This window comes from the organism of the source record quoted next, unplaced genomic scaffold (genome assembly GCF_019419815.1).
Source record: "Pyrus x bretschneideri cultivar Hongxiangsu unplaced genomic scaffold, Pyrus_bretschneideri_v1 Contig2, whole genome shotgun sequence".
Classification (NCBI taxonomy): Eukaryota; Viridiplantae; Streptophyta; class Magnoliopsida; order Rosales; family Rosaceae; genus Pyrus; species Pyrus x bretschneideri.
This window is the reverse complement of record NW_025999501.1, coordinates 6,293,721-6,321,522: the sequence shown is the minus strand read 5'-3', so window position 1 is coordinate 6,321,522 and position 27,802 is coordinate 6,293,721. Positions and strand designations below refer to the sequence as shown.

Genomic DNA, 27,802 nt, shown 5'->3' with positions numbered 1-27,802 from the left:
CTAGCACGCCCAAACCCGTCTAGATCGCGACTCACTTAAACAGAAAATAGATAACCTTCATTTTGCATTTTATTTATTTTTTCAATAAATTGTAAAAGACTTATTGTAGACTTAAATAAACACATATTATATGCTTTTTCCCTATGTTTTCAATATGTTCCAATATTTCATAATATATATATGTCGTTCTATTTTGTAGTTTTATGATAAAATTGTTTATATTTTAAGTATAAACTAACTTATTTATACGAAATATAATAAATTAGCATAATCTACCTAGGCCCCGCCTAGCTGCTTAGGCGCTAGACCCCAACCCGCCGCCCAACTAGCACCTAGTGCCTTATAGAAACTTTTTAAATAGTCTTTATACCGATTATTCTACAAATGAGATTAATTAATTACAGAAAAGGATCCTCATCGGATCCTAGGGATCCCGTGATCGTACACGTTCATCGTATATCGATGAACGGTCACACGAAAACTGACCGCACAATGTACGATGAACGGTCACAATTGCGAGATCCTTAGGATCTCCAAGAAAAGAATCCGACGAGGATCCTTTTCCATTAATTACAATGAATACGTTAATGTGACATCATTTCGATTTAATTATTTAGAGTAATGCTTTTAATTTTTTTTCAAAAAGTATATTATATATACTTATTTATATTTGGGATTAAATTGAAATACTAGTCTACCACCAATTGCTATGGGTAAGTGCCATCAAACGACAACAATTCAAGAAAAAGAAATTTTATTTGGACCCAACTATCCTACTTCTACACCCAACTAAACAGTTTTCTCTACTAAAGTTTCAAGTTTGCCCTTAAATAAATAAGAATAAGAAAATAAAATAAAATAACTATTGATGTTTTTATCTCGACACCCAATACTCAAAAAAAAAAAAAATGGCACATATATGCACTCCTCCATTATTTCCCACGAAACACACACAAATGACAACAAAATATAATCCTGAGTTCATCAACAAGTAAGCTTGCTAGAAACTCTTGTTGCATGAAACCTTTAGCAACCCTCATTTATAATTTCAACGGAGAAAACTTCTTCCAATTTGTTGGACATGAAACAAATTCCTGCAATATGGGAAGAAAAAAAAAAAAAAGCTTCCATGTCAGTGTCTATTTACATGAGATAGCAACAAGGGTTTCTAGCAAGCTAACTTGTTAGTTTTAATAATTTATACAAGTAGCCAACTCCCAGATAATGATTCAAACAAGCAAACATATCAGCCAAAAACCTAGGATGAAATTATAAATGAGGGCTGATAAGGGTTTCTAGCAAGCTGACTTGCTGATGAACACGAGAGAATATTTTGCTGTTATTTTGATGGGTTTTGTCAGAAATAATGGAGGAATGCACTGATGTGCTAGTTTTGAAGTTAGAGATGTAGAGATAAAATAAATTAAATCTGCTCCGGACCTTAGAGTAAATATATATACACACACTAGTGTACCACCAATTGCCATGGGTAAATACCACCAAACCACAACAACTCAAAAAAAGGAGGAAAAATGTGCATGTGTTGCCACATTGGACCACAGCTGGACACGTGTTGACTCCTCAATGGCGGCCCAACGCGTAGCTTAAACTAAAAGAAATTGGGTCCACGGTCTGCAGCCAATCCAAAAAGCGACAGCACACTCCCCGTCGGCGGTAAAAACCCCTCCCGAACCGCTCTCTCCCTACTGCTTCAAAAGTGCTTAACCAAAACCCAGCTCCCGTTTCTGCAAAAGTGCTTCTTCTCAAGTCCAAATTATTTCACAATCCTCGCATACACACCATTTGACATTCCGGTCCTCCCCCGCCCGCACACTCTCTCTGTCCACCGCGTTAGACCCGATTACCATTTCTTGACAAAAGTCCGACCCGATTTTACTTTCCCCAATTTTGAACTTTTTTCCTCAATTTTTCGAGTGTCGAATCGTTTTCTGTGGATTTTGGGGGAGGGATTACGATTTCGATCATGTCGTGGAAACCTTGAGGATTTTTTTATATCCTAGATCGATCAATGGCGTCGATCCGGAGAACTCTATCGCCAGCCTTCCAAGACCGGCCGTACGTGAACGGAGGCGGCTCTCCATTTTCAGTGCCATCGCCGTCGCAGAAGCTTCTCTCCAGCTCCAGATACTCGCCGCCTTTTCCGTCGGCGATTCTCGCCTTCTCCGTCTCCGTCCGGAGCTTCGTCGCGGGAGTTCTCTTTCACCGACCTAATCGCAAAGGCCAGCAATGGCGTCGAGGATTCTACAGGTGCTTGCTCTTCTTCTTCTTAGGGTCTTTACTCGGCCTATTGCCGTTCGGCCACGTTGACGACGACGAGATTCGAGGTCGGAGCTTCAATTTCGACATCAAGCCGCCGCACGTCAATGTCCAGCTCGACACCGACAACACGGATCGCGCAGTGAAACGGATGAATGTGCAGTTCAACACCGACAACGCGGATCGCGCAGAGAAACGGAGGAATGTCCAGTTCGACACCGACAACGCGGATCGCACAGTGAAACGGAGGGAAGATCTCGTCGACGTGAGGCTCGGCGTCGTGGAGAGGAGGGTGGATTTGGTGCCGAGGAAGCTGCTGATTATTGTGACGCCGACGTACAACCGCGCACTGCAGGCCTACTTCTTAAACAGGTTGGGGCAGCTGCTGGGGCTTGTACCCCGGCCACTGCTTTGGATTGTGGTGGAGACCAACGCTGCGTCGATGGAGACGGCGGAGATTTTGAGGAAGAGCGGCGTGATGTATAGGCATTTGGTGTGCGGCAACAATTCGACTAGGGCCAAGGACCGGGGTGTTTATCAGAGAAACACTGCTTTGGAGCACATTGAGCGGCATAGGCTTGATGGCATTGTTTACTTTGCAGACGACGATAATATATACTCCCTCGACTTGTTTGATCGCTTGAGGGACATTAGGTATCTAATCTATCTTCGAAATTGAGCTTCATTTCAGTCACATTTTCTGTTGTTGGTGTTTGTTTCCGATTCATATGCTTGTTTTAGAGTGATGGTTTTCTCGAGATTTCTGTTCGGAATGTGTCTGCTATTGCAATTTTAACAATTAGAGCTACTTGGGTCTGCCTGCATTTTAGATGCCATGTCTTCCTTGTTGATCCGTGGATTCGATTGTGCCCAAATATTTTCATACATTCAAATCATAGCTTGGCAACTCTTTCACTTCACTAAACTACATTTGGTTGGAATTCTCATTTGTTGATAGATTTACATAATCAAATGGCTTAGAATATTGTTCCCAGTTTAAATTTGGTTATTCTCGTCTTCAAGCGAAGATGTACGATTTGCCAGTATTACTAACTTTAGGTAGTGGTCCTGGTGGAACATGTATAGTTCACCAGTTTCATGTACATTTGTCTGTTTGTTTGTCATCTGGTGGAACATAATGTCCACTTCTTTCATCCAAATTTCAGTCTCTTTTACTAAATTAAGTCGTTCAGCTGGAAAGATGCGAATTTAGTTTCATTTATCACACTAGTTTAATAGCTAATTTGTGTTTTATTTGTTTTGAAGCCGATTTGGAACTTGGCCTGTTGCTATGTTAGCTCAAAGCAAAAACAAGGCGATATTGGAAGGTCCAGTATGCAATCGGAGCCAAGTAGTCGGATGGCACACAAATGAGAAAAGCAAAAGACTTCGTAGGTTTCATGTTGATATGTCAGGGTTTGCATTTAATAGCACAATATTATGGGATCCAAAGAGATGGCACCGCCCCACTTCTGCTCCAATTCGACAATTAGATACAGTGAAGGAGGGTTTCCAAGTACGGTTCATATCATCTGTTGAAATGTTCCCGTACTTGTGATTGGCAATGTTTTCTTGTATCTTCAGGCACTGACATTTCTCTCCCCCTTCATCTTCAGGAGACCACTTTTATAGAACAAGTTGTGGAAGATGAGAGTCAAATGGAAGGTACCCCAGCCGGCTGTTCAAAAGTAATGAACTGGCATCTTCATTTGGAAGCTCATGGTCTTGTTTATCCCAAAGGCTGGCAACTTGCGATGAACCTTGATGTTGTTCTCCCCATTGAACGATAGAACTCACTAGCCGTGCAGTTTTGATGCTTATAGCTTGAGAAAGGTATGAAATTGTTCTCTGCATACAAGCACCATGAACTCTTGTATTTCAACTTTTTATGTTGAATAGATTGACCATTCCCTAGAGTTCAAAATCAAACTCAAATTAACTATAACTGTAACAAATTAAACTGTTTTGACCCCTCTTTTTGGCAGTGGGCGTGTAGTTTTATTTTACGACATAAAAACCTTTTACCCCAGTAGAGAAAACGATCTAACATATATATATATCCTTTGTTTTATGACAGTTCTTGACTTTCATGTTGGTGCTTCACCGCTCGCTGAACGGATCATTGCTTGATTGTGGTACAATCGAAGCACCAACAAGCCTGAAAAAACTCAGCTGGTGATGGCAAACAAACCGAAGATTCGTGGTTGTCAAATTGTGTTGTTCTCTGCGTGATATTCTTTTAACAGAAACGAAATTTTTGTTTGTTGTACATCTCCCGGGGTTTGGTGTCGTTTGATTGTTCTTTTAAATTGCTTAATGCTCGAACAGTTAGCACAGCTCTCGCCGAAATAGGTGGGAGTTAGTTAGGTTTGTTACGAGTTAGGTTTGTTACGGATGCCATACTCCGTGATGCAGACCGCCTTGTATTGTACCCAAATTCCAATCAAGGAAAGCAAAATGGCAACTTGTCCTGAAAGACTTTGACACATTCAAATTCAACAACCGCTGCAGGCCATGTGCAACCTCCACGCACAAAAAAATATAGAAAACACGAGCCCTTGATTTCTTTTTGTCTTTCTATGATGCACGAACTTACAAGTAATCCCAAATTCTTCAGTGCCAGTTGCATAATCCAAAACATGCAGCAAACGTGTTGCATGGTTGAGTGTTAACTCACGTTAACCCATATCAACGTGTTAAGAAGGATTGTTTTGATAGTTTTACTCAAGAAAGCCCTAGCTAGCTCTCTCTTCTTTGAGGCCTTGTCTGAGACTGAGAAATGCTTTTAAATGATTGCAAACGTTTTTAGAGAATATATTTTTGAGTTCTAAAAACACTTGCAGTGCTTTCAAGTGTTTTTTTTTTATGATTAACTAAAACTTTTACTAAAGATCGGTGACAAAAACTTTTTTTAAAAAACATTTTCAGCCATTTATAAACACTTCTCATAAGAGCTTTGAGTCTCTTAGATACTCGTGTTTTCCTTCCAACACTTATTATTTTGCAATAATGCTGATTTGTTGTGAAGAGTGATGTGTTTTAATGAACCTCTTTCCTTTTTTTCTTTTTTTTATATGTAATATTTAAAACTTGTGTTTTCAAGTAATATTTATGTGGCATGTAGATATAGGGCTTGACATGGTAGATGTGCAAACTAGGTATACAATCAGGACATGATAAAGTTGACAAACAGACAGCAACGACGAAGTTGTAGGTGCAAACTAGGGTCGTTTTGTCTCATGATTTTCAGTCCCCTTCATCAAAACATGTTTAATGTTAGATCAAAAAATAACTCTGGAGAAAGAAATGAACGAAAATTCAAAAGAATATGAACTAACTAAAGCAAAAATACAACTATAATTTACAGGAGCCTATAATTTAATTGACTCAAAATTTAAACCTGCCTGAGGATTAGGTTAAAAGAATCAAAATTCAGAAGGATAAAATACAGATACATATATTTCAAACTCCATTTTATGGCACGGAGAAGCATTAGGAAGCGGCTCGGATGTATCCTTCAACATAAATTCTTGTTTTTTCCGGTTCTTTCTTGCCTGAAATATTTCCGAAGAACTGATATTTCCATATGCAGCCGGACTAATTTTATCTTTAGGTTACACCAATCGGCGATCAAATACCCCTAAGTAATCAGCTGCCATATACGTGGTCACTCTATATCTTCCTTCCCGACATTTGTGGATTTGTGGCTCTCGAATTATCAGATGTCCCAATTTGTACTGTACATAGCTGGTCACTTCTCAGTGTCCGAACACTTTCTAATTATCACGTTGGAGTTGCTCCATGTACTGATGAGCTTGTGTCTGCAGGGTGAAAGGATGATGGCAAATGTGGTTGCTGTGAATGCGTTTCATTTGCTAGACCAAGGACGGCAAGTGTTGGTCTGCCAAAACACATGCGGTGAGTTCAAATAGAAGATAAAAACTGCTATATATGTCGATTGTGGTAAAAACTGGAACAATAGTCATGTTCAAGAGAAGATGTAGAATGAAGGACACTCAACCACCTACAAAGTTATCCGAGAAACAAGACAATTGTGATGTCATGTAAATTGCTGAATCATTTAAAGCAATTGTAATACGTACACAAACAGAGATCACATTTCTTGTAGTCAAAGAATTTTACTTCTAAAAGTTTATAACACAAACGTGTCAGAGAAGGAGGCTGAGTGTGATAAAAAATCCATAGACTCTGTTCTTTGAACTTCTATCTATAATTAGCCTAAAACATTGTAAATTAACCTCCACGAAGTAAAGTTGATGGTCAACGAGATGCACAATAGTATACCTAGGGAGTGAAGCTTTTACACTAGGCTGGCTAGCATAAGTGGCAAGGGGACCTCTGAGGTTCGCATATTTGTTCAGAGCGCTTTCAAGTTGTTGGGGTGGTAACTGCAAGGAAATGAAATAGGAAGCAAGCTGTAAACTAAAATCACCAGTTGAAAGCAAGGGGAAGTTCTTTATATAAATAAACAATGATGTGATACCTGTAACAATACAGGGAAAGAATGCGGCTGTGTCTGTGATGCACATTTCAAGAATCCAAACCACAGTTTTGGCATTCTCCACACCTGCAGTCAATACATAAGACCCCTAGCCATGTTAATAACCAATACTGACAGGTCGACCTGAAAGAGTGCACAGCACCAAATAGCAGACGAAGAGGACACACGTACCTGTTTGCTTACAAGTTTGGAAAGTATTTCCATTACAAAGTCAACCTGGATAGAACAAAAGCATGAAACCATATATTACATGAATAAGGAAACAGGAACACCATTCGAAAAGAAAAGGTAATAAGAGGAAAAGGAAAAGGAACGAGAGCAGCTACCAGTGAAGGAAAAGCATCTATTGCCTGAATAACTGTTCTCATAAAGAGAAGAGGAAGAGGAGTCTGGTCAACCTGAAAACAAAACCGTTGCTTGAAACAACTAAATACTATGTGCTGGACAAAGATTTATTTAAAATATATACATACCATCTGATTCAGGGCCTTTGCCAAGACCTGCTGTGTAAAAACTGTGCGTTGCTCAAAACAGGCTGAGCAAGCATCTGTTATCTGCAAACAAGAGAAGCAGACAAAATTGTTAATAATGATACAAGGCACATGTTACAGAGAGAGCAACCATACGATCACCATACAAAGTGCACCATGTAAGTGCATCAAGAAATTAAGGGGAGCCTTCATTGAGTTGTACAAATACACTAAGATCCATGCCACAATAGTAAGACCATTTATTATTGACGAGGGATCAATGTATTAAACGCGTGAGGCGTGAGGCTAAGCCTCATGGAACCTAAAATTTAAATATATATTATATGTAAGTATCTTTATAACAATATAATACTTTGTAAAAGCAAATATAACTATAACTAAATCAAAGATAATATCATCTTCTTTATTACTAAGTCTAGTTGTACTTGGAAACTATGTCATATAGTCTCAAAATGTTATAATTATTTATTTTATTGTCAGCAATTACAGAGAACTTCAAGGAAAATAGGGATGAATGGTCACAATTATAGGAAAATTTCAAGCAAAATAAAGGCTTAATGTTGCAATTATAAGTAATTTAAAAGGAAATAAAGGCTGAGTGAAGTAGTTATAGGGTATTTAAAATGATATAAAGCAATAATTATGGGAATTTGAGGAAAATAAAGGGTTGAGTGGAGTATTTATAGGGTATTTAAAATGAAATAAATGGGCTGGAGTATTTATAAGGTATTATGAAATAAATAAGTTGAGTGGAGTATTTATAGGGTATTTAAAGACAAAAATTAAAAAACCAACTCAGCCTAAAAAACCCTAACCGATGTCTTCATCATCTCCATCTCCTTCGCTAGTTTCTTGGTCTGCAACTCAAAAACAGCCCTACAACTAAAAGAAATCCAGATTTCTGCAACCTAAAAAAGAAAAAGGGGCGCCCAGTTGACGCCTCAGGCGCCCTAGACGCGCCCCGACAAGCCTAGGCGAGTCTTTCGCCCACTCCCACAAAACAAAGGCGAAAATGGTGAAGCCCCGCCTCCAAGGGCAGCTAGGCGCGCCCTGAGGCAAGTTTTTTAAAACACTGCAAGGGATGCACCTTGACAAGACAAAAAATCAAACCCAACAGGTGGACGCACCTTGCCAGGACAAATTGATTAGGGATGGACCTTGGCAAAAGCAAGTCAAAATTAGTTGAACCTCAGTCAGAATAGTTGCACCTTGACAAGTCAAAATTAGTTGCACCTTGCCAGTACAAACTGATCATCCCAATATGTTTCAGGGTTTAATCAGTTCGAGTTGTATTTCTTAGAAAAGCATGTCCTCCTTATATAATGTAAAGATGATTAATAAGTAGAGTACAACATCACCGTAATTTTGGGCAGACCTATTTTGGACGCGGGAAACTTCAAAATGTTGTGATGGTTCTGGATTGCCCTATCTAATGCTAAATGTCCAAATTCCACTCAACACCCTTAGTTGTCCACATTGATCAATACTTACAATATCAAATTATTATAACCATTATATTATCTAAATTTTGGGCACATAACCACTTGTAAAATATTGGATAGAAGATAGGACGGGATGGCAATGCAGTGTGAGCATAATAAGTGGCAGTTCATAAATTAATACCATCTACTCGATAAGGCTTGTATAAAAGAAATATATTCGGTAAGTACATGCCTTCTTAAGTGGGAGTCCATCTTTCTCAGGGACAATACCATGGATGGAAACCAACACTTCTGCAGGTGTTAAAGCTGGGCCTGTATGAGCTGAGCCCTGCAATTGAAAGGATATAAATCTTAACAAATGATTGACTCAGGTTTTGTCAAACTTTGTGTCGTACATTTCTCCAACATGAAGTGTTTTTCTTTGAGACAATGGCAAACATATCGGTATTTTCGTTCATGGAACTTGTTGTCTAGGAGGTAAAAGAAAGGTTCAAAAAAAAAATGGAAATCGCAATATTTTTCTAGACTGATAAATGTTATTATTGACACGTATAGGAGAGAGAGAGAGAGAGAGAGAGAGAGAGAGAGTAGCATTATTGTGAAAATCAGACAATGAAAAACGTATGTACCTGCAGTATGTGAGCAAGTGCTGTCTGGAACTTTTCCAATGGAAGAGCGACAAGCCGAGGGAATATAGGTAAAACCTGGGGCCATAAAATGGTTACATAGAAATAGAGAAAATCCATGTGAAACTAACATCATAATAATTTCTACTTTGCATTAACAAAAATAACACAAAATATGTGATACTGTTTCATGGGTATTACTTAATAAACTATGCGAACAAAATAACATATCTTTTCTCGTGAACAAAAACACAATTGGAGTTTGTTTATTTTTGTTACTTGTTAAAAGCAAGGACATTTGTTAGTAACACAACTAGGCCCGCAAGTGAAGCTCAAAAACTACCAAAAGTGACTCATTAAGTGCTCCACTCAAGTTGAAAAGTTTATAGATAAGCTGCTCAACTGAACTTCTGCCAGAGATATACAACTTACATAGATATGGCCCACATCCTAAAAAAAGAAAAGGGAAGGGCCTTTGTTCAGCTATTGAAGCGTGCTCTCCCCAGAAGATTTTGCATAATTTAAGCCCTAAAAATTATGTTGATTTGACATTAGTCTCACTTGATTATAAACTTGATTTGACATCTGTGTCACTTGAGAATCGGTTGAGCTAGTGAGCAACCTCCATCTTATATATTTAAATCATAGGTACTTCATGATTGCCTATTGGTTTTGGGATGAACACTCCCAACTAGTACAGGAGAAGTCATCCATTCATGTGCAAGGCCAAATTCACTATCCGGTACTCCAAATCATCAACCTGAGTGATCCATTTTTTGGCCTCAGGGGGCCTACACTGGAGGGGTTATGTTGATAATATAAGTTTCACAGTGGGTATTCTTAACCTTGCTGCTGAACAATAAAATCCCACCTGTGCCAATTTAACATGGTTTCATAAAGGGAGATCCTTAGTTCAAATTCCTGAGATTGCAATCATCCATTTTTACATTGAATCACACAGATTCGAATTCTTCAATGGTTGGGCCAAACTACGCCTAGCAAGATTCTACAGACATGAATACGGAAAAAAATGGAAAGCTCTAGCATGCACCCATTGTGTTTTCAACTAATACATCAATAAGACGTTATATTTAATTGTTAGATGAGATCAATGTCCACTGTGAATCATGTTTAAACATGTTAGCGAGCGTAATTTTGTAATTTAACTGAGTTAAAAGGTTATCCATCATGCTTTGGTTTCAATAACACAAGCATGCCAGACTACAAAACAATTATTGCCGCCGTTATAACAGATTAGATTTTAGGAACTAGTTTTAAACCAATATAACTTGACAAAATGGTACAAGAGAATGAGATGCAGAACCTATGAAACAAACCTCATTTTTAGAAAGTGCAGACAGCATTGGAATAAGAATTGTGACATCCTGCAGCCAATAATTATCCAACTCAGTTTTGAACATGGAAATAGCGAGAGATTTAAGTACAATTCAAAAGAAGAAGCTTTAGTTAATAGAAAAAACCTTTAATTTAGTTTCATACAAATGTTTAACAGTGGCTATCAGATCAGCTGAAGGCGATGTCTCTTGAGTCAATATTTGCAGCACCTTGTCATTTAGAAAATAAGTTAATAAACAAAATGATAAGTATCACCTATGTCCAAAAAATCTATGGATAAAGCAAAATAAAAAATACAAACAGTATTCAAGATTAGAAACACTAATAATAAAACAGGAAATATGACACCCACCAGCATCAAAAGATTTTCACTTCCTTGAGGTGGATCAGAGATAATTTTTAGCAATTCAGAATAAGATGACCCTAGGGCCCTTATAAGGACTGGAATATGGCGATGAAATGCCTGCAGCATTCAGAAAGCACACATAAGAATTAGATGTAGAGCATTAGCAATTAATTTGATGAGGATAAGTAGCATATAAGATCGTTTCTCACATGAGGCTAATTTACTGGTAACAAGATATAATTTCTTTACAATATGCAGCACGTGGAAATCCAATAGCAAACTTAGAGGACCACAAAATTTTCCAATTCCTCTGTACAACTAATATCCACCATCAAATGCAAATAAGTTCTTCAGATTTTAACAGACAGAAATAAATTAATTAACAAAGGAAAACCCTAAATTAATTATCAAATGCAAGTACTGAATAGGTTACACCTCCCAATAAGTGGAAGGGCAGGAGCACTGATTTGTCTAACCTTAGTAGAATGGACGTTTACCTAAACAGACAACCTTAGAGGTTCAGCACAAGAACAGACCTATCCCAAACACTGATACATAACTGCAGATCCGATTTAATTTTTTTAGACTAGAAATCAAACTGAACCATCATTCCGTAGCTTAGACCTGCTTCTGTTAATCAGCATAAGAATCAACTAAATCTGATGCTATGAAATATGCAAGAAATAGTGGTGTCCTTGTTTGAGCTGAGGGTGACATTATTGGGCCAGAATTCTATCAATTTAAGCTTTAGAATTTTTAATTCAATCATGCAATCATAATGATGCACCACATGTAGAGTTGATTTCCGTAACAGCCCAACTCAAATGATCATGACTACAGGACAATTGAAATATGCTGACCCAAATCAGCACAAAGATACTATCAATTCCCAGTCCTTAAAATGAATGGCTTTCCCACTTATCTCAGCATGGCAGACACTCTTACTACATGATAACCTATGAGGAAGAAAACATGCAGTAGCTCAAATTTTGTGATTTTCTTTGGCGCAAGAGGTCTACTAAGTGCACTGACTCTTTTAGATGTTAGATGATTTGTTTGGAATCTAACTGCTGTCTTAAAAGTTTAAAACATGCAAGACAGCTGATAGATTCAAGAAGATAATGTGCAGTAGCTCAAATATGGCATTTGATAACAAACAAAGGTAACTAATTATTGTGGGTGAGCCAGTCAAAACAAATCAGAGCTTAGAGGCTTTGTGAAAGATGATGATGATGAAGGTGGTGGTAAGTTGGAGTCCTATGAGTCCCATGTTGGACATCCAAGAAGCAATTACCAAGAGAAGGGGTAAGGTCAATTTCGGTTCTGCATCTTCTTGCCCTGTGCATTTGTTTCAGTTAAGTGGCTTGGAGCTGGTGTTAGCGACGGTGGCAATAAAGTGAAGAAAGTTGAGGTTCCACCATAAAACCAATTGCCAATATAGGGCGTAGCCTAATTACTTATAAGCACATGCAAGGTCCCTCCTTTACCCAATGTGGGATTCACTCTCAAGAGACCCCCTCATGTGTGGCTGAATTTTCAAGCCTAACACGTGTACAACACAAATCGGGTGACGTGGAGGACATGTGGCCGTTGGGGTTCACAAGGACAACCTGCCTGCTCTTATACCATGAAGAAAATTGAGGTTCCACCATAAAACCAATTGTCAATATGGGAGTATCCCAATTACTTATAAGCACATGCATGGTCCCTCTTGTCCCCAGTGTGGGATTCACTCTCAACATAAGGTTGTCAGGAACTGGTGGGTGTTGAGACTGAGATAAGAGCATGAGGGAATTGATGTGGGGACCCATCATGTAATAATTAATTTGACTGGTACCTTTCTTTCTCATGTTTTTCCGAATGTTTACTTTTAATAGTTTAATTTTGGCTGGGTGAACTAAGCACAATAGTGTAACCCGAACTCAGATTTTGTAGATCTATAACAAAGTATATGCATTAAGTAGTTGCCAACTATGGAAAGTAATACACTAAACATATTAGCTCATCTAACATGCTACCAATTACTACAAATATTTATATAAACAGAAGCAATGAGAGTCTCACCTGCTTTACAGCTTTTGGGGCATGTCCATAAGTATTAAATACAAGTTCAATAAGACTAGGTTTCTGCAAGTATTAAAATAGAAATGAAAAGAACCCACATTAGTGTCGCAAGGAAAAAAACAATTAAGACAAGTTGCTAGTCTATACCAGTCATGAGAAATCATAGACAAACCTTTGTACATAAAGCAAAAAACAAAGATATGAGTCGTTGAACTTCAGGAAATGACATGGCTGGTACAGGTTGATCCTTTCTGGTGGAATCATTTTCAGTATTTCCAGACTCCAAAGTTTCAAAATCACCAATCAATGTTTCTTGGCTTCCAACCTGAAAAGGATTGGGGGCAAGAGATGTTAGCGACGTTCAAGGCAGATACTACTTTAATTGTGCGTGGTATGCTAAACTTAGAAGCTATCCCCCACAAATAACTGAAGAAGCTAATATCACCAAGTACAAAATGGCAACTTAAATGAGAGACATTTAGTATGGGAATCCCCAGGAACTATGAAGATAATAAGAGCAACCATCAAATAGCAAGTAAAATCAGGAAATGAACATGCTATCCAATGATTCATAAAGATATCACTGCCTTTAGAAACCAAAGCCAAAAACCATGAGAGAAGGCAACTCAGAAATTTTGGCTTATCAGGTATCAAAATCATTTAAGCTTAAGATACCAAAGGAATTTCAAATGTAAAATTTCAGTCTAGCCAATTGATATGCTGTTACTGTTATATTGCTTGTGGCATTTACCAAAGAATGGTGACCGAGTAGATAAAAAGAAAGAGACTGTTCACCATACAAGATCTCGCACAGCTGGTTGCAACATGCAGTTGCATGGACAGGAAAGGAAATAGAGGAGCAAATGAAAGAAGCATACCATTCCTTCAACTCTTTGTCCTGTGGACTCGGATTGTGAATGCTCTATACCCGAAGGAGATTGTTCAACAGCTGACATCAACATATTTGTCGCAAATTTCTCAATCATTTCTGATAAGTAACTCAACTTATAGAGTTTGTTTGCCACCTGTTGGACAGAAACAAAAAAATGACTTGATGCATTATCAGAAAATAGAAAACTGACTACATATCTTGCTTTTCAAGTCAGGCGAAAATTAAGTGAAAAAAGGGACCCGGCCAATTTCTTGAAACCAGGCCATTAGAAGGCTTCAGAGAGCATTTGAAAAGTAAATCGCATACCAGCCGGATAGATTTGGCTCGGATCTCATCTTGTGGATGAACAGCACACTGCAGAAAATATATATTTGAGTTATGCACTCCTTCATTAAAAAATTATAAATAAAAAAAAACAGATTTGAGAAATATATATTTGAGTTATGCACTCTTTCATAAAAAATTATAAAAAAAAAAACAGATTTGTGATATTTATTAATACCTCAAGAAGCAGACTACATGAGTAGAAACAGTTTTCATACAGAAGACAAGCACATCAAAATAAGACTAAACCCAGACTACCTGTTACTGTGAAAAATTTCATATATGTAATACATCAACATGAGAAAACATCACAAAATTACAACACTCCAAAGAACCTTGTTGTGGAACGTTTCTTTTTCTTCTAGCTACGAAGAAACAAAAAATTTTGGATGCAAGTATCTTATTCCTTTTGCATATCTTTTAGTACTTAAAGAATACACAAACGGAAATTGTCCATGCACCCATATTAACTCCATGCTAATGACTAGTACAGAAATCAATCATAACTTCCTAGTCTTTGGTACAACCCTCAACATTGCCAGCAGGAACATTTATGTAGAATACAGTTGCTTTTTTTATGATGCAGCAGGCTAGCATATAAGAACGCCAGCTATCAAGTTTCACTTGTATGTATGTGTGTGTACTTGTGCGTGTGTGTGTCTGAGAGAGAGAGAGAGAGAGAGATAAATAACTCATTCTTGATAATATAATAAGGGAATTGATATTAGCACTCCAAAAATCTCATTTTACACTCCAAACTTTCTATAATTAGAAAGAAAAATACACTTGTGAGGAGTGTAGAATGAGATTTTTGGAGTGCTGATAACAATTCCCTAAAATAATCACTATTACACAATTACATCTAACTTTGTAGAGGACCATAGGTCATTTTTAAAACTTCTCTGATACTGGATTCTAAATTGCTAAACCTCCAACACCGTCATCTCTACAGACAATCTAGCCATACATCCTCATACATTATGATATTATTCCCTTTGAATGCAAGAAATTCTTGGTCTGGTTCATAAAATTTCTTTCATACCCATACATCCATTTATGAACAAAGGTAAAACATTATAGATTCACTAGCCATTTCACAAAACATCAGTAAACAGTAATTCTTTACTCCCCTGATCACCTGGATTAAAATAAAAGTTCTTTTTGGGACATTTTCCCCACCTCTATACTGTTTTTTTAAGAGAGAAGCACACCCAACAAACAAACAATACCTACAGATAAATCGAAAAATTTAATAAATTGGATTATTCAAAGTTCAATCCAAGTTACCTTCAAAGTGATATCTAAAAAGCTTTGTCGATAATGTGGCCTCCCCAAGATTAAACTCCAAACAGCCCCAAGGCCCTGAGTGACGCGCTCAATGTCACGAACATCTTTCCCATGTTGATCAATAACATCAGAATAGCATAGATCATCAAGTAGTTTCAAAGTGGAGTCAGGCAAAATTGGAACTTCACCAAGAAGTCTACTAAATGACTTGTCTGAGGCAGGAAAGGATTCCAGCAAAGACTTAGCCTGCAATTAAAAGACATAATATATCCACTTCTCACACAAATTAAAACAAGGTGGAAACAGAAAAATAGGTGCCTACCACTTCCAAGAGGAACTTTTCGTATACGGCAGTAGCGAATGTACAGTTTTCAACTGAATCAGACATTGTCAAAGCATGCAAATGGTACAAGACATGCAGTACTAGCTCATGGCCCTGAAATGAATTCTTACAAATCAGAATACTATTAATAAATAAAAAACAAACCTATCTGTTCATTGTTAAATGTAATTTTTTATTTATTTTGAAAAATGATAAAAAATAAACAGTAACATCAGTGGAAAAATAGCCACCATGACCTAACAGCAAGAATTAATCTGCTTTAACCAAAGTGAATGGCTGGTAATATTTGAGAAGATCAGTGAACCTACTAGAAACATGTTTTCTGAGGACATCACATCAAAATTCAAAGCTATGCCACCACGCTACCTTCCTCAGGGAAACATATTCAAATAGAAATCTTTTGCATATCATATCGAGTAACTAAAAGTTTTCTTGCGATGCTCACCAAGGGATAAAAAGTTTGCAATTGCAATCATGACATACAGATGGTTGAAAATGGTTTTCTGTTGAACAACATTATTCACACATGCCTGGTTCAAAAGTAAAATCCTTTTAAAATATTCATGTACACTCAAGACATTATGGGATGGCTTAACAATAGAAATAATTTGCAAAACCAACTCTTTGTTTCTCAAATCACCTAACCAAGGTTAAGCACACTCTTTCCAATCTGTTACAAGTTACAAAATTCTAAAAAAAAAAGTTTTAACAAAATTTTTGAAATACAATGTATCTAGCCCAATCAACCCTGTACTACTTGAGGAAAAAAGTTCAAGAAAGTTATTGGATTAAAGTTTAAACATACAAGAGGAGGTGCAACATTCAAGTAATAGTTACCTTTTTCTGTTGGTAATCCACAATGATATGCTTATGCAGCATTACAACAATTTCATCATCTGCATCAATCTGTGACATCAAAATATTTACAGATTATTTAGCATATGCTATAAATGACAAGCAGATGATAAAAACTATAAAAATGAAATATTAAAAAAAAAAGGTTATTGTAAGAGATTCTGCATCTGAAAATTCAATAATTAGAGAGCAGATTTTGGCATAAAAGCTATGGGATTTAATTATATCTTCATTCAGGATCTCTTGAATCCTACCAAGTTCAATTGATTATTTAATTCTCTATTTGGATGGCATGGTAAATTTGTTCTTTATAAACAGAACAAATTCAGCAAGCAGCTCCTCGAACATTTGTGGTCTTCATAGTTAGATAAAAACAATAGAGAATCTGAAGAAGATGAAGATCCATTCATTTAGTCGAAGGCGCTAGTTCTTAGTATTTTGTTCCAGTGGGCAAAGAAGACATGCTATGCATCTTAGTATGCTACTTAGAATATTAAACCTCTATTTAACTTGTCTATATGTTTTGTGTACATGCGTGCACCTTCTTGTCATGATTAATAAGTTACTTTTTTATTACCGAGAATCAATACCATGTTTCTTCGTTATATACTGTGTTATATAATGCATTACATTAATATATCATGCTGCACTAGAGGTTCATAAAAGACACCTGCCAAATTTTATTCAAGAAGGGTAAACCAGTTCCAAAGAATCATAGAGGTAAGGATTAAAAGAATTAAAGATGCATAGGTTTAACATTATTTCAAATTACCTCCTTATTCTATTTCATTAATCACACAGTAAAAAAGAGTATGCCGTATGAGTTCATACAACAGATACACAATGGTCTACATAACAGCAATGCCAAATTTACCAATATATCTCCAGCAGAAAACTTACCATTCAGACCTAATTCGACAATGCACATTAAAAAGGATGTTCCAAATTAGGAAGATGCATAGTTTAACGCCAAAACTAAAGCAACCACTTGTGTGGGTGTTTATTTAGTTATTGACTAATGATTTAAGTTCAAACATCCAGATTCTTCACGAAATTTTTTAAGCCACTCATCTCAAGACACAAAAGTAAGGCAGTAATGTTAAGATTTCATCACTCAACAAGTATATTCAACTATTTAATTCGATCTGCTCAGAGAAAGAATTGCCAATTTGAATTGGAGTTCAAACAATCATAAGATTCTTCACTACCTGAGCAACCAACCGAGCAAGTAAGGCCAGGCGCATCTGACTGTAATCTGTGCCATGCAAATACTTGTATGACTCAATAATTCGCTCAATTGCTAATTTTCTCACATTTCTTTCCTGTTCTTGGGTAAGCTCAACATATATGGGAACCTGAGGCAAATCCTCATAAGTATCTTCCGATGCAGATGTGTTTGAAAGAACCGGAGAATGTTGATCAGATTCTAGAAAAGATGAGGTATCAAGGTCCTCAACCTGATCTTTCACTTCAATATCTGACAGCTTCACTGCAACAAGGTCCTCATCAACTGTTTGCACAGGAGAATCTGTGAGATCTGAAGATAATTTGACCTCCGGATCAGCATCAATTTCAACAGGTCTATCCAGAACCTCCCCCTTCGGAGTTAGTGGGCCAGTTCCAGAAACCAATTGACTATCCAAAATCCTTTCATCGATTTCCGTTTTGATCATGGGAGTCGCTAAAGGAGTCTCCACAGTCGTCACATTAGGCAGCGGATCAAGCTTATTTAAAGAATTTGAGCCATCAAAGTCAGAATGCATAGTAGTATTATCTTCCGCAGTGGGTGCGGATGCCAGTCCAGAAGACACTGCTACATACCGTGGATCCAGGCGACGGGGATCCTGAAATTGCAACCAAGAATTAAATGAATGCATTTAAACATCCTAAAATTATAGTAAATATCACATGAAGACATTAAGATTTATTGAAGTTTACCCTCCGTGGATCTCTCTTGGAATCAGTGGGAAGACTATTCACATTGGACATATCAGAAACTGATAAACTGGTTACAGTTGCAGCAGAAAAAGGCATTTGTACAGTGGGAACTGGAGACTGCACAGAAGATGTTGGGGATCCTATCTGCTGGGGAACCGGCAAGTTCCCAAGCCTTGTCAAGAGTGGGGGCATCTTAGGCAAATGCCTCATGTTAGTTATGACAATGTCAGCCAATAGATCAGGATGGATATTTGAAATAAGAATTTCAAGGGATTGAGCACCTCTTTCTCCTTCAGCAATCAAAGCACCAATCACAGCAATCATTTGCTCCACATGAGTCGATTCACCATCTAACATAGGAAGGTCAGAGGATACTCCGTTGACAGAAGTGGCATCCCACCCAGAAGAATTCATTTGAAATGGCAAAGTCGAATAGGAGTCGGGACCATAACGAATTCTCTTGGACGGCAATTCATGATTATTCGATGACTCTTCAACATCCAGAGGTGTAGGTCTCTTCTTTAACACGTCCCCTGGGACAGGCAACTGGCTTGGTTGTTGATCATCCTGATGATAGGAATTTCAAAGTGTGAGGCAATTAAAAAAAAAATCTTCAGCTATTGGATTCTATATATCAGAAGAAAAAAATTGAATTTATTTTACCTTGGCCAACCGAGCATCACGTGACGCACGCTCAGCATTTCTTAACATTTTTTCAACTTGACGGATTGCTTGATCAGCCGCATCCCCAGCATTCATAGCTCTTAGAGCTCTCAGCAGTCTATCTCTTGACTGAAATGTAACAGGGACGAACTTATCATCCACCATACCAGATGGAAAACACAAATATTTTAGAACTTGCATTATGATTTAATGCTTAACAGGCCTCATGCTTTCCGCAATTTAGAAAGAAAAAAAAAACAAATGCCCACAAGAGCCTACTGTCATTTTCTAGAGTTCGGCTGTTTTCCCCATTATGAGGAATCTACCCTGGAGGATTGTGCGCCAAAATCCAGAGTTCTATAAATGAAACACACCAAGGTTTTAACTAATAACGCAAATAACAGAAGTCTATAATTTGAATGAAGAATGTCCACATTTCCTGACAGAATGTGACCACATCTCCATGCCCATTCTCATTATATGCCAAAATTATTTTTTTAAGATGAAAACAAGATGATCCACTTCCAAAGAATAAATTTTAAAAAAAAAAAACCAAAATAGAGGGAAGCTTTTTATCGCATATCAAGATATGATTCTGGCTCCTTTGTGACATAATGACAAAAGATTTTAAGACGACTCTAATATAGGCCCTAAAAGAAACAAAATAGAAATTCTCATTTTTAAGTTCGCTTTGAAATTCTAGGTAGAAGAAAAATCTGTGACATAAAAGTGGAGAAAATATGTGCAAGAAAAGAAGAAAGGAGATACTATTATTTCTCTCCTTTTTGCTTTGATGGATGCAAAAGAACTAAGGAATGTATTTGGAGCATCTAAATAAACCATTTCTCTCCAAAACTCTCAACTTTGTGAGACCAGAAGAGAATGAAAATGGGCTATGAGAATAAACTAGACTCGAACAATTATTTTCTCTTATCTTCACTTCTCTATAAGCTTGGTCGTGTTTATCTCCACCTCTCTCCACCAAAACAAACTGTAAAGGCCATATCAATCAACAGAAACAAACCCATTTGCTGCATGTGCATATGCTACATGATACGAAAGTGGAAAAGCTAAAAGCATTAGATACTCCGTTACTTGTAAGACCGCAATACCTTATCTGATTAAATCAGAAAATCCATAATAACAACAAATAAGAAATTCCACCGTAAAAAATGCAATCTTAAGGGATGCAATAACAGTGATGACTTGATAATAACCACAACAAACCAAAAACATAAAGAATATAAAATGTTACCTCTACTAAGGCCGGGTTAGTACACCTAAGGAATCCCAAGAATGCAGTTCTTAAAGAATACTGGATACTGGCCACATGGCGTCCTTTCACTATCTCAAAGTTTGGATCAAAATCTAACAGTGCAGAAAGAATGGTATTATAGTGAATTGGCCTCTTCCGTGCTATGGCTGCAAGACTGAACCAAAAGAAACATGTCAGAGGAAAAATACTTAATAATAAGAAGTACTAAGAGGAAGAAGAAAGGTAATTAACTCCTTAAGAAGACCAACATGAAAACTAAAAAGCAAACGCAGAACACTAGGGGAATACAAAGAGTTGTATTCAAACTAAAACAGTAAGAGATGACAACTTCATTGACAAAATAAGTTCAAGCTCTTTCAGATGAAATTAAGTTTTCAGAACACAGCATCTACATAAACCCTAAGCACACAAGGCAAACACAAGGAACAAAACATGCAGAAAGCCGAAATCAAACTGATCAACTACACTCTTTAACATACTAGCTCCATATGATCAAAGAAACTTAAAATTTTAATTATGAGTGCACAAGGACTAAGAAAAACTCCAATAAATTTGACAAGACTCAAGTTTCATAGGTTTCATTTTGGGAAAGACAACTTCTCAGGAGTACAAAGACTAAACTGCTAAGCAAACATGACTGTCAGCATGGTACTACAATATGAGGTGCCCACCTAGGAAACCTCAAAGGAAATTGCACTAAACATAGATAAATATGTTAAAGGAGGATTCACCATATTACACAAGAGAATCTCCTTGACCCAAAGTCCTCAAGATCCCCATTTCCAGCCCAGATACACAGTTAGAACCCTCTGCACCCTTCAGATGTCTACAGATATTATTTTTTGTAGATCTTGTACGGACCAGTCCTCCACCACATCCCTCTTTCATTCTATTTAACCATGTCTTGATTAACAAATTTCCTACTTGGATCCCTATAAACCTACAAATATAGATGGCTTTGTTCAACCATGCTTTTGCTCCTAAAATGTCTCAAGGTCACAAATATCGTCTATTTTAATATTTTTAAACATAAAACTTAGTTCCCTGCATTATTTAGACTAATATCACTATTCAAGAACAGAAAAATCCAAATCTCATAGCATGAGGATCGTGTCTGCCAAGAGAAAAACACACTAACAAACTCGAACCTTAATGTCAAAATCACAGCAGAAAAGGAGTATTTGTATATGCTTTCCAGAGTATTTTGGTCTTTGTATATGCTTCCCAGAGTCAATAAGAACTATGGAGAAGCAAATGAGGGAAAAGATCCAATCAAATAACTTGTCAAAACCAAGATAATTGATCAACACATGCCGCTTAGTTGCTTGATAAAACAGTACAACTCAACCTTCCTCAGCCTTTCTACAGTACAATAGGAGTTGTGTTACAAGGACACAAGCTAATCAAAGGGGATAACAGATAGTCATCATGCAATCATATGGTTATCACTAAAGTTGACAGCCACAACTGCATATCACAGCCACTAAGTCCTAATCCAAACTTCGAACATATAAAAATCATACAGAAATAGGTTGACATGGACAAGCAGCAAGACAACCAAGGGCAAGCAGACACAGCTCCCACCAACTGGAGCCTCTCTGCACATTTCTATTCTCTAACCTAAGAGAATTCAGTGGCCAAAAAATGGACCAAGTCACATAAGAAATGAAAAACTGATTTCTAAGGATCCTGATGAATTATCTATACCAACCACCACTTTCATCACACTTCAGCCACAAGCACCTTGATCACAACAGCCTCAGCTTAACTCAGGAGACAAATCTGACACAAAGAATAAATGCTATAGCACGCTAGTGCTACCATCCAGTTCCCAAAATAACAGTCAAAACACTGGCTGAGAAGGGTGCAGATAAAAAATTCATCACAAAAAACTGATAATAACATTTGCAAGTATTGTGATTTCAATAAACCTACTAACTGAAAGCATGGTAGGATAACCAACATATCACTAGATAAAACAAGTACACATGTGCAATTCTATTTGGTTCTGTGTTGTTACTTGTAAAAAGGTGGAGATAAAATACTCGCTATAGATGACTACCAACATGGGCACTGTTTCCCACATCTACACAACTTTCAACAATTAAGCAGAGTGTTTCAAGTTGTCATATATCCAAAAATACCAACATATTAGCATCTTACTTCCTAGACAAAATCACTACACAAATCACATCTAAACATAATTTTGCCAATAACCCACCTTCCTGTGCAATCCTGTCATAAATATTTTCTTGGTTTTTTGCCAAAGTTTTTCTATTTCAATGCTTCAAGAGATTCAACAATATAACATGAAACTCAACTATATAGCAGAAATTTCAACTATGTAGCCAGAAAACAAACACAGAAAATAATTCCTATCCATATGAGATGTAAACTATAGGAATAGCTGCTGAGACAAAAGCTTTGTTGGCAAAGACATGAAATAGAAAATGATGCATGATGGAAAACTTGTTCTACATCAAACACTTGTTCTTTTTAAATTCAACTGAAATTCCTATAAAATACAAAAATTCAACATGTTTCCACTGAAACTTTAGCCATTTTATTGATTGTAACTGACAAACAATTTTTGAGAATCGACAACACAATCAACTACTCTACTTCAAACTGCATCTCTAAATTGCTCAATTACATAATCCTCAGAACAATGATTTGGACTCACAAGCATTAAGTGTATAATTTCTACAGTTAGCCTCCTTCAGTCTTCACCAAATAACCGCTTGATATATTAGCGATAGAAAAGTTAATAAAATCATTCAAGGTTTCAAGACCAATTTGATGATCTGAAAGGTCATTCAATCTTAAGGAACCAGGTCTGCATCACCTAAATTTCCAGAAACATTTGATATTATAACACATTTTATTTGCAATTGCAATAGAAAACAGTTCAAGACTCAGTGGAGTTATACTGTTGTGAACTTACTGTTGATCACATAAAAACTCTAAATAAATCTGTTATAACTCCATGCAAATATTCCAGTGTTACAAAGAACTCAGAATGTGAGATGGAGAATAAACAAGAAATATATTGAATAGCAATCCTGGATTAAGAAGAAATTTTGATTATTAAATTTGTAGTATGTGTATCAGCTGTTATAAAATAATCAATACATTTTCAAATAGCTCACACAATATTAGCTGTATGCGCATACAGCGTATAAACTAAACAATGGTAAAGGAAATGGTCTCTCTTAACAGTTTACAACCATAAACTGCGTTGCTTGACCACCATGTTTCCCTCGGCACATAAGATGACCATTTTATCCATCAGTTATCCAATCTTATCACCGGCCAATGGTGCTCCACAGTACCCAAAAAAATTGCAGTTTAACATGTCTAGCCCTGTAACTCCCATTATCTGAACCACCAATGCAGCAGTACCCAATGCCATTACCTCCTCATAAGAGAGCTGGTCAGCATGCTGCAATAATATCACAAACAAGCAGTTGAACTTGTACTAAAGCTGTTCCCAAGCTTCAGTGATCCCTCCATATATTTCAAGATGGTTAAACAGATGACAAAAGTGTTTACCGTCTATATGTTAAATATTTAAGTCCTCCGTTAGTCTGAAGATATTAAACGGAATCAGTAATAGTGAAGAGACATGATAAAATCACCTTAAATTACAACCAAATACATTAATACAGAAACTTCCAGTGGTTAGTCACTTTTTCATGGAAAGATGAAGGATTAAACTAGAATAAATTTGGATTCTATCAGCTATAAGTTCTGGACAAAATAGAGATAGAGGGGAGGGAGTAAAGCTACAATCAAGAACCAAAGTGTGCATGAGTTTATGCATTTCTATTCCTTTTTATCATGTTAAAGCAATACATGCTTGATGACATTCAGTGACCAGCAACCATAGGCATCCGAAAATATTGTAAATTTAAGTTCTATTCAACTTTGCATCGATAACACCCATGCACATATAGAGAGCGTGTTATCCAGAATAAAGATTTTATAACTTTTTCAATCTCAATTAGAAATAAAAATCCATAAAAAAAATTATGCAAACCCACGGCTCTCTTGTGTTCCTGCACTAGGTAATACATAAAAGTCCAACAAATATAAATTGCCACTTAGGATGAAGGTTTAGGTACCCCCGAATGTTAATCAATTCCTACCTTGCTGATCAAGAACATGAGATATACAACAGGTGAATGCAGAAAGCAGTCCGGGCCACACTCAACAAACCTTAATCTTTAGATGCCACATGTTTAATCCTATTTTTTCATGACATGTGTCATTTTACTTAATTCTTATATGTTTTTCCACATCCATGACAAGAAAAGGAAAAGATCTTTCTAACCACAAAATTATGTAATCACACAAAATACATAGCAATAAACAAAATGATTACAAAAAATCTTACTACCAGCAAGTGAGCACTCACCCATTGACAACGGCAATTGTCACGGAACCTGGGAGACTACTAGATGACCTCAACAAATTTAATAGAATGTCAAGAGTCCTATTTGCTTCTGACATTAGCATGTACGGGTCAAGAATTGGGTGTCCACCAACAAGCCATGAAATGTTAAAATCCCTTCTACTTGATGCTGTATCTAAAACCAAATTAACACCCAAATCAAACTTAAAAATTAGTGAAAGCTCATTATCCATAAGATTCTGGAAAAGCAATTAGGTAAAAAGGCATAAGACAGTTCTTTCTTTCTGGCAACACTGTAAGACTATTCTGTGTTCAAGTTATTTGAGAAAATAAAGCAAACGACCTTTAATGCTGAAAAGCAGTACCTTCTATGACAGGTTTTCCAGAATCATTGCCTTCAGATGTGAAGAGCAAAATATACGTTTCCAAAAATTTCAAAGCAAGCAACTTTGTCCCCACAGAACCAGGCTACAATATCAAATCAAAGCAAATTTCAGGTCAGACAAATTTTTGAAAAAAAAAAAAAAATTGATCATAAGATGCACCAAGGCAAGACAAGCATCATATAAGCATATATGCATTATGGCGGTGTTCAATATCTTTGTATGTTTTCTTTTTTAAGAGATGTTCTGATTCTTATCAAATGAAATAAAAAATTACAACACATAAGCATCATCAAGTTGTATCCTATCCAAGATATGCAGTAGACTACTTCTCACTATACAGTTACATCACAATGCCATAGAAATGCATTCTAGCATCAGCAGTAAATTTAATACATATTTTTGGATTCAACTTAAAATTGAAAATTTAAAAGGTATATGCAAGTTTTTCAATTTTAAAAAGGTATATGCATTTTAATGAAGTATGGATACTGTTGCCCATGTATCCAAGGAGTAGGCACGTTTGATGATGAATATCCTGACAATCAAATTCTTGAAATATCCTTGATGCATATATATATATATATATATATATATATATATATATTATAGACACACTTAGAAAAACGAAAGGGGATATAAAGCATTTTATTGCCAATAGATACATTACAAATGTTCGAACGGGAAAAAAAATACAGACACACTTAGGAAGTTTAAGGATGGTCAGAGAGAAGCAAAGTTACCACCTACCTTACTAATGATACAATGTCAACAATGGCATCCGTGATCCTAGAAAAGGATAAAATACAGACAAACATAAGGAAGTTACCACCTACCTCTACTGCAATAGCGAAAACGGCATCCTTAAACTTGGACATCCACGACCAAAGTTCTTCAAGCCATATCTCAACTTTACCACGCCGGTGAAACTAATTAAGACCCATAATATTCATGCAAATTAGACAATATGATTCAGAAAAGGGAAGAGAGAAATAAGAGTTAAACTGTATATCAAATAGTGTTTGAACATATATCATACACTTGCGTGAAGTCATAGATTACTTTTTTCTAGCAACATGTCCTTTACTTCTTAAGAATACATAAAATCTGGAAATATGTTCTTTATATGTTTTCTGGTAAAACTGAATTGGTTTATTTATTTGAAGACAAAGGCCCTGCTAATTAAAATATCTATATCTTGTCCGGTACTAACTTGAACCTTTGAGAGTCCTGAGCACTTATTTCATTATCTAGAAGAAAGAAGCCTTTGCTCTTATTGTGTTTATGGAAAGTATAACAGTATTCTTCTAGAACAAGTAGAAAGGGATATGTTTATATGCATTTATACTTTTGTGCATGTGAATGAGATATGTGTACAGACACAGACAGAAGATACCTGCAACGTCATCTGCTCCAAGACGGTGACAAAGAAATTTGTTCCACTAACTATAGATTGCCTTGCAATAATAGAGTCACTGTCCCTTAAAAATGCCAATAAGACAGACATTAGTACAGAAGATTCCTTCATTGCTTTCATGCCAACCTCCTCAATGACCCTGCCAGCCAAAAGAACAACAGATCATGATTAAGTTCAACCCCAAAAAATAAAACCTGAAATGCGCAGTGAGTATTCCCATGTCTACACATTCCTACAAAAAAGCATCAATAGATAGCTAAAACATTTAAAAGATGAAAACATAAAGTCCACAAGATAATCACGGTACAATGGTGGTGACAGTTCTCTTCTAATCTAAGTTTATATGAATTGCAAAGATGAATAGCTAACATAGAAATATAAATCTTTTCACTGAGCGAAAATACTCATCAATCCCAAGGAAGAAAGATGCTACCAAATTTTGGTATAATTGGGTATACTAACAGAATCAAGATCCAAACTTTTAATTTCACAAAACTCGCAGAGCCAAAGTTTCCTGACCCAATGTTGTATATAAAAAGGTCACCTACGAAACCAACTCAACAGGACCAGGACCTAATGGGGAAACACAATGCAGCCCGGAAATATCACGAACACGATAAAAAAGTTTGAATTCCCTAAAATTCAAAAGAATAAATAAACCTACAAAGTTCAAAAGCAACTATAACATGCTTTTTTTTCGCAATCAACGTATAGCACTTGCGAATTGTAGAATTGAGGGTTTGGGGAACTCACTCGAGGAGAGACAAGCGGACGAGGCTTTCGGGGGAGGACTGGAGCTCGACCAAGTAGGGGAAGAGGTCGGCAGCCACAGAGGCCTCGAGGGACAGCAAAAGATCCTTGGCCTGCTTCAAAGACGAAAGCTTGA

At 36.7% G+C, this 27,802-nt stretch overlaps 2 protein-coding genes across 3 annotated transcripts; one reads left to right on the top strand and one right to left on the bottom strand.

Annotated features, from left to right (window-relative positions):
• Positions 1-1,892: 1,892 nt before the first annotated feature.
• Positions 1,893-4,753, top strand: LOC125476739 (probable beta-1,4-xylosyltransferase IRX9H). Its single transcript, XM_048583175.1, has 4 exons — positions 1,893-2,931; positions 3,544-3,793; positions 3,894-4,110; positions 4,355-4,753. Exons 1-3 carry the CDS (start codon positions 2,030-2,032, stop codon positions 4,065-4,067), a joined length of 1,326 nt encoding a protein of 441 aa, XP_048439132.1. The 5' UTR covers positions 1,893-2,029; the 3' UTR covers positions 4,068-4,110; positions 4,355-4,753.
• An 837-nt stretch (positions 4,754-5,590) lies between these two features.
• On the bottom strand, positions 5,591-27,802 carry LOC125476738 (symplekin). 2 transcript variants are annotated; one of them, XM_048583174.1, is made up of 27 exons: positions 27,670-27,802; positions 26,896-27,055; positions 26,336-26,428; positions 25,482-25,584; positions 25,120-25,285; positions 20,682-20,856; positions 19,427-19,555; positions 18,764-19,330; positions 18,034-18,669; positions 16,808-16,876; positions 15,950-16,063; positions 15,628-15,873; positions 14,323-14,370; positions 14,003-14,149; positions 13,297-13,449; positions 13,125-13,187; positions 11,067-11,177; positions 10,840-10,923; positions 10,696-10,743; positions 9,362-9,436; positions 8,965-9,060; positions 7,273-7,353; positions 7,126-7,197; positions 6,971-7,015; positions 6,782-6,865; positions 6,583-6,686; positions 5,591-6,178 (listed from the first exon to the last, which is right to left on the bottom strand). In XM_048583174.1, exons 2-27 carry the CDS (start codon positions 27,034-27,036, stop codon positions 6,061-6,063), a joined length of 3,768 nt encoding a protein of 1,255 aa, XP_048439131.1. In that variant the 5' UTR covers positions 27,037-27,055; positions 27,670-27,802; the 3' UTR covers positions 5,591-6,060. The 2 variants fall into 2 exon arrangements, 1 of the variants encoding a protein (XP_048439131.1); XR_007258033.1 differs by lacking the exons at positions 5,591-6,178; positions 6,583-6,686; positions 6,782-6,865; positions 6,971-7,015; positions 7,126-7,197 and having other exon boundaries at positions 10,859-10,923; positions 25,120-25,291.

Coding starts and splice junctions, on each gene's coding strand:
- LOC125476739 (XM_048583175.1), top strand. CDS start 2,030: ATGGCGTCGATCCGGAGAACTCTATCGCCAGCCTTCCAAGACCGGCCG. Junction 2,932..3,543: donor GATCGCTTGAGGGACATTAG/GTATCTAATCTA, acceptor TTTGTTTTGAAG/CCGATTTGGAACTTGGCCTG. Junction 3,794..3,893: donor CAGTGAAGGAGGGTTTCCAA/GTACGGTTCATA, acceptor CTTCATCTTCAG/GAGACCACTTTTATAGAACA.
- LOC125476738 (XM_048583174.1), bottom strand. CDS start 27,036: ATGAAAGCAATGAAGGAATCTTCTGTACTAATGTCTGTCTTATTGGCA. Junction 7,354..8,964: donor ATGGACTCCCACTTAAGAAG/GCATGTACTTAC, acceptor TCTTGTTTGCAG/ATAACAGATGCTTGCTCAGC. Junction 7,198..7,272: donor CAAAGGCCCTGAATCAGATG/GTATGTATATAT, acceptor TTTTGTTTTCAG/GTTGACCAGACTCCTCTTCC.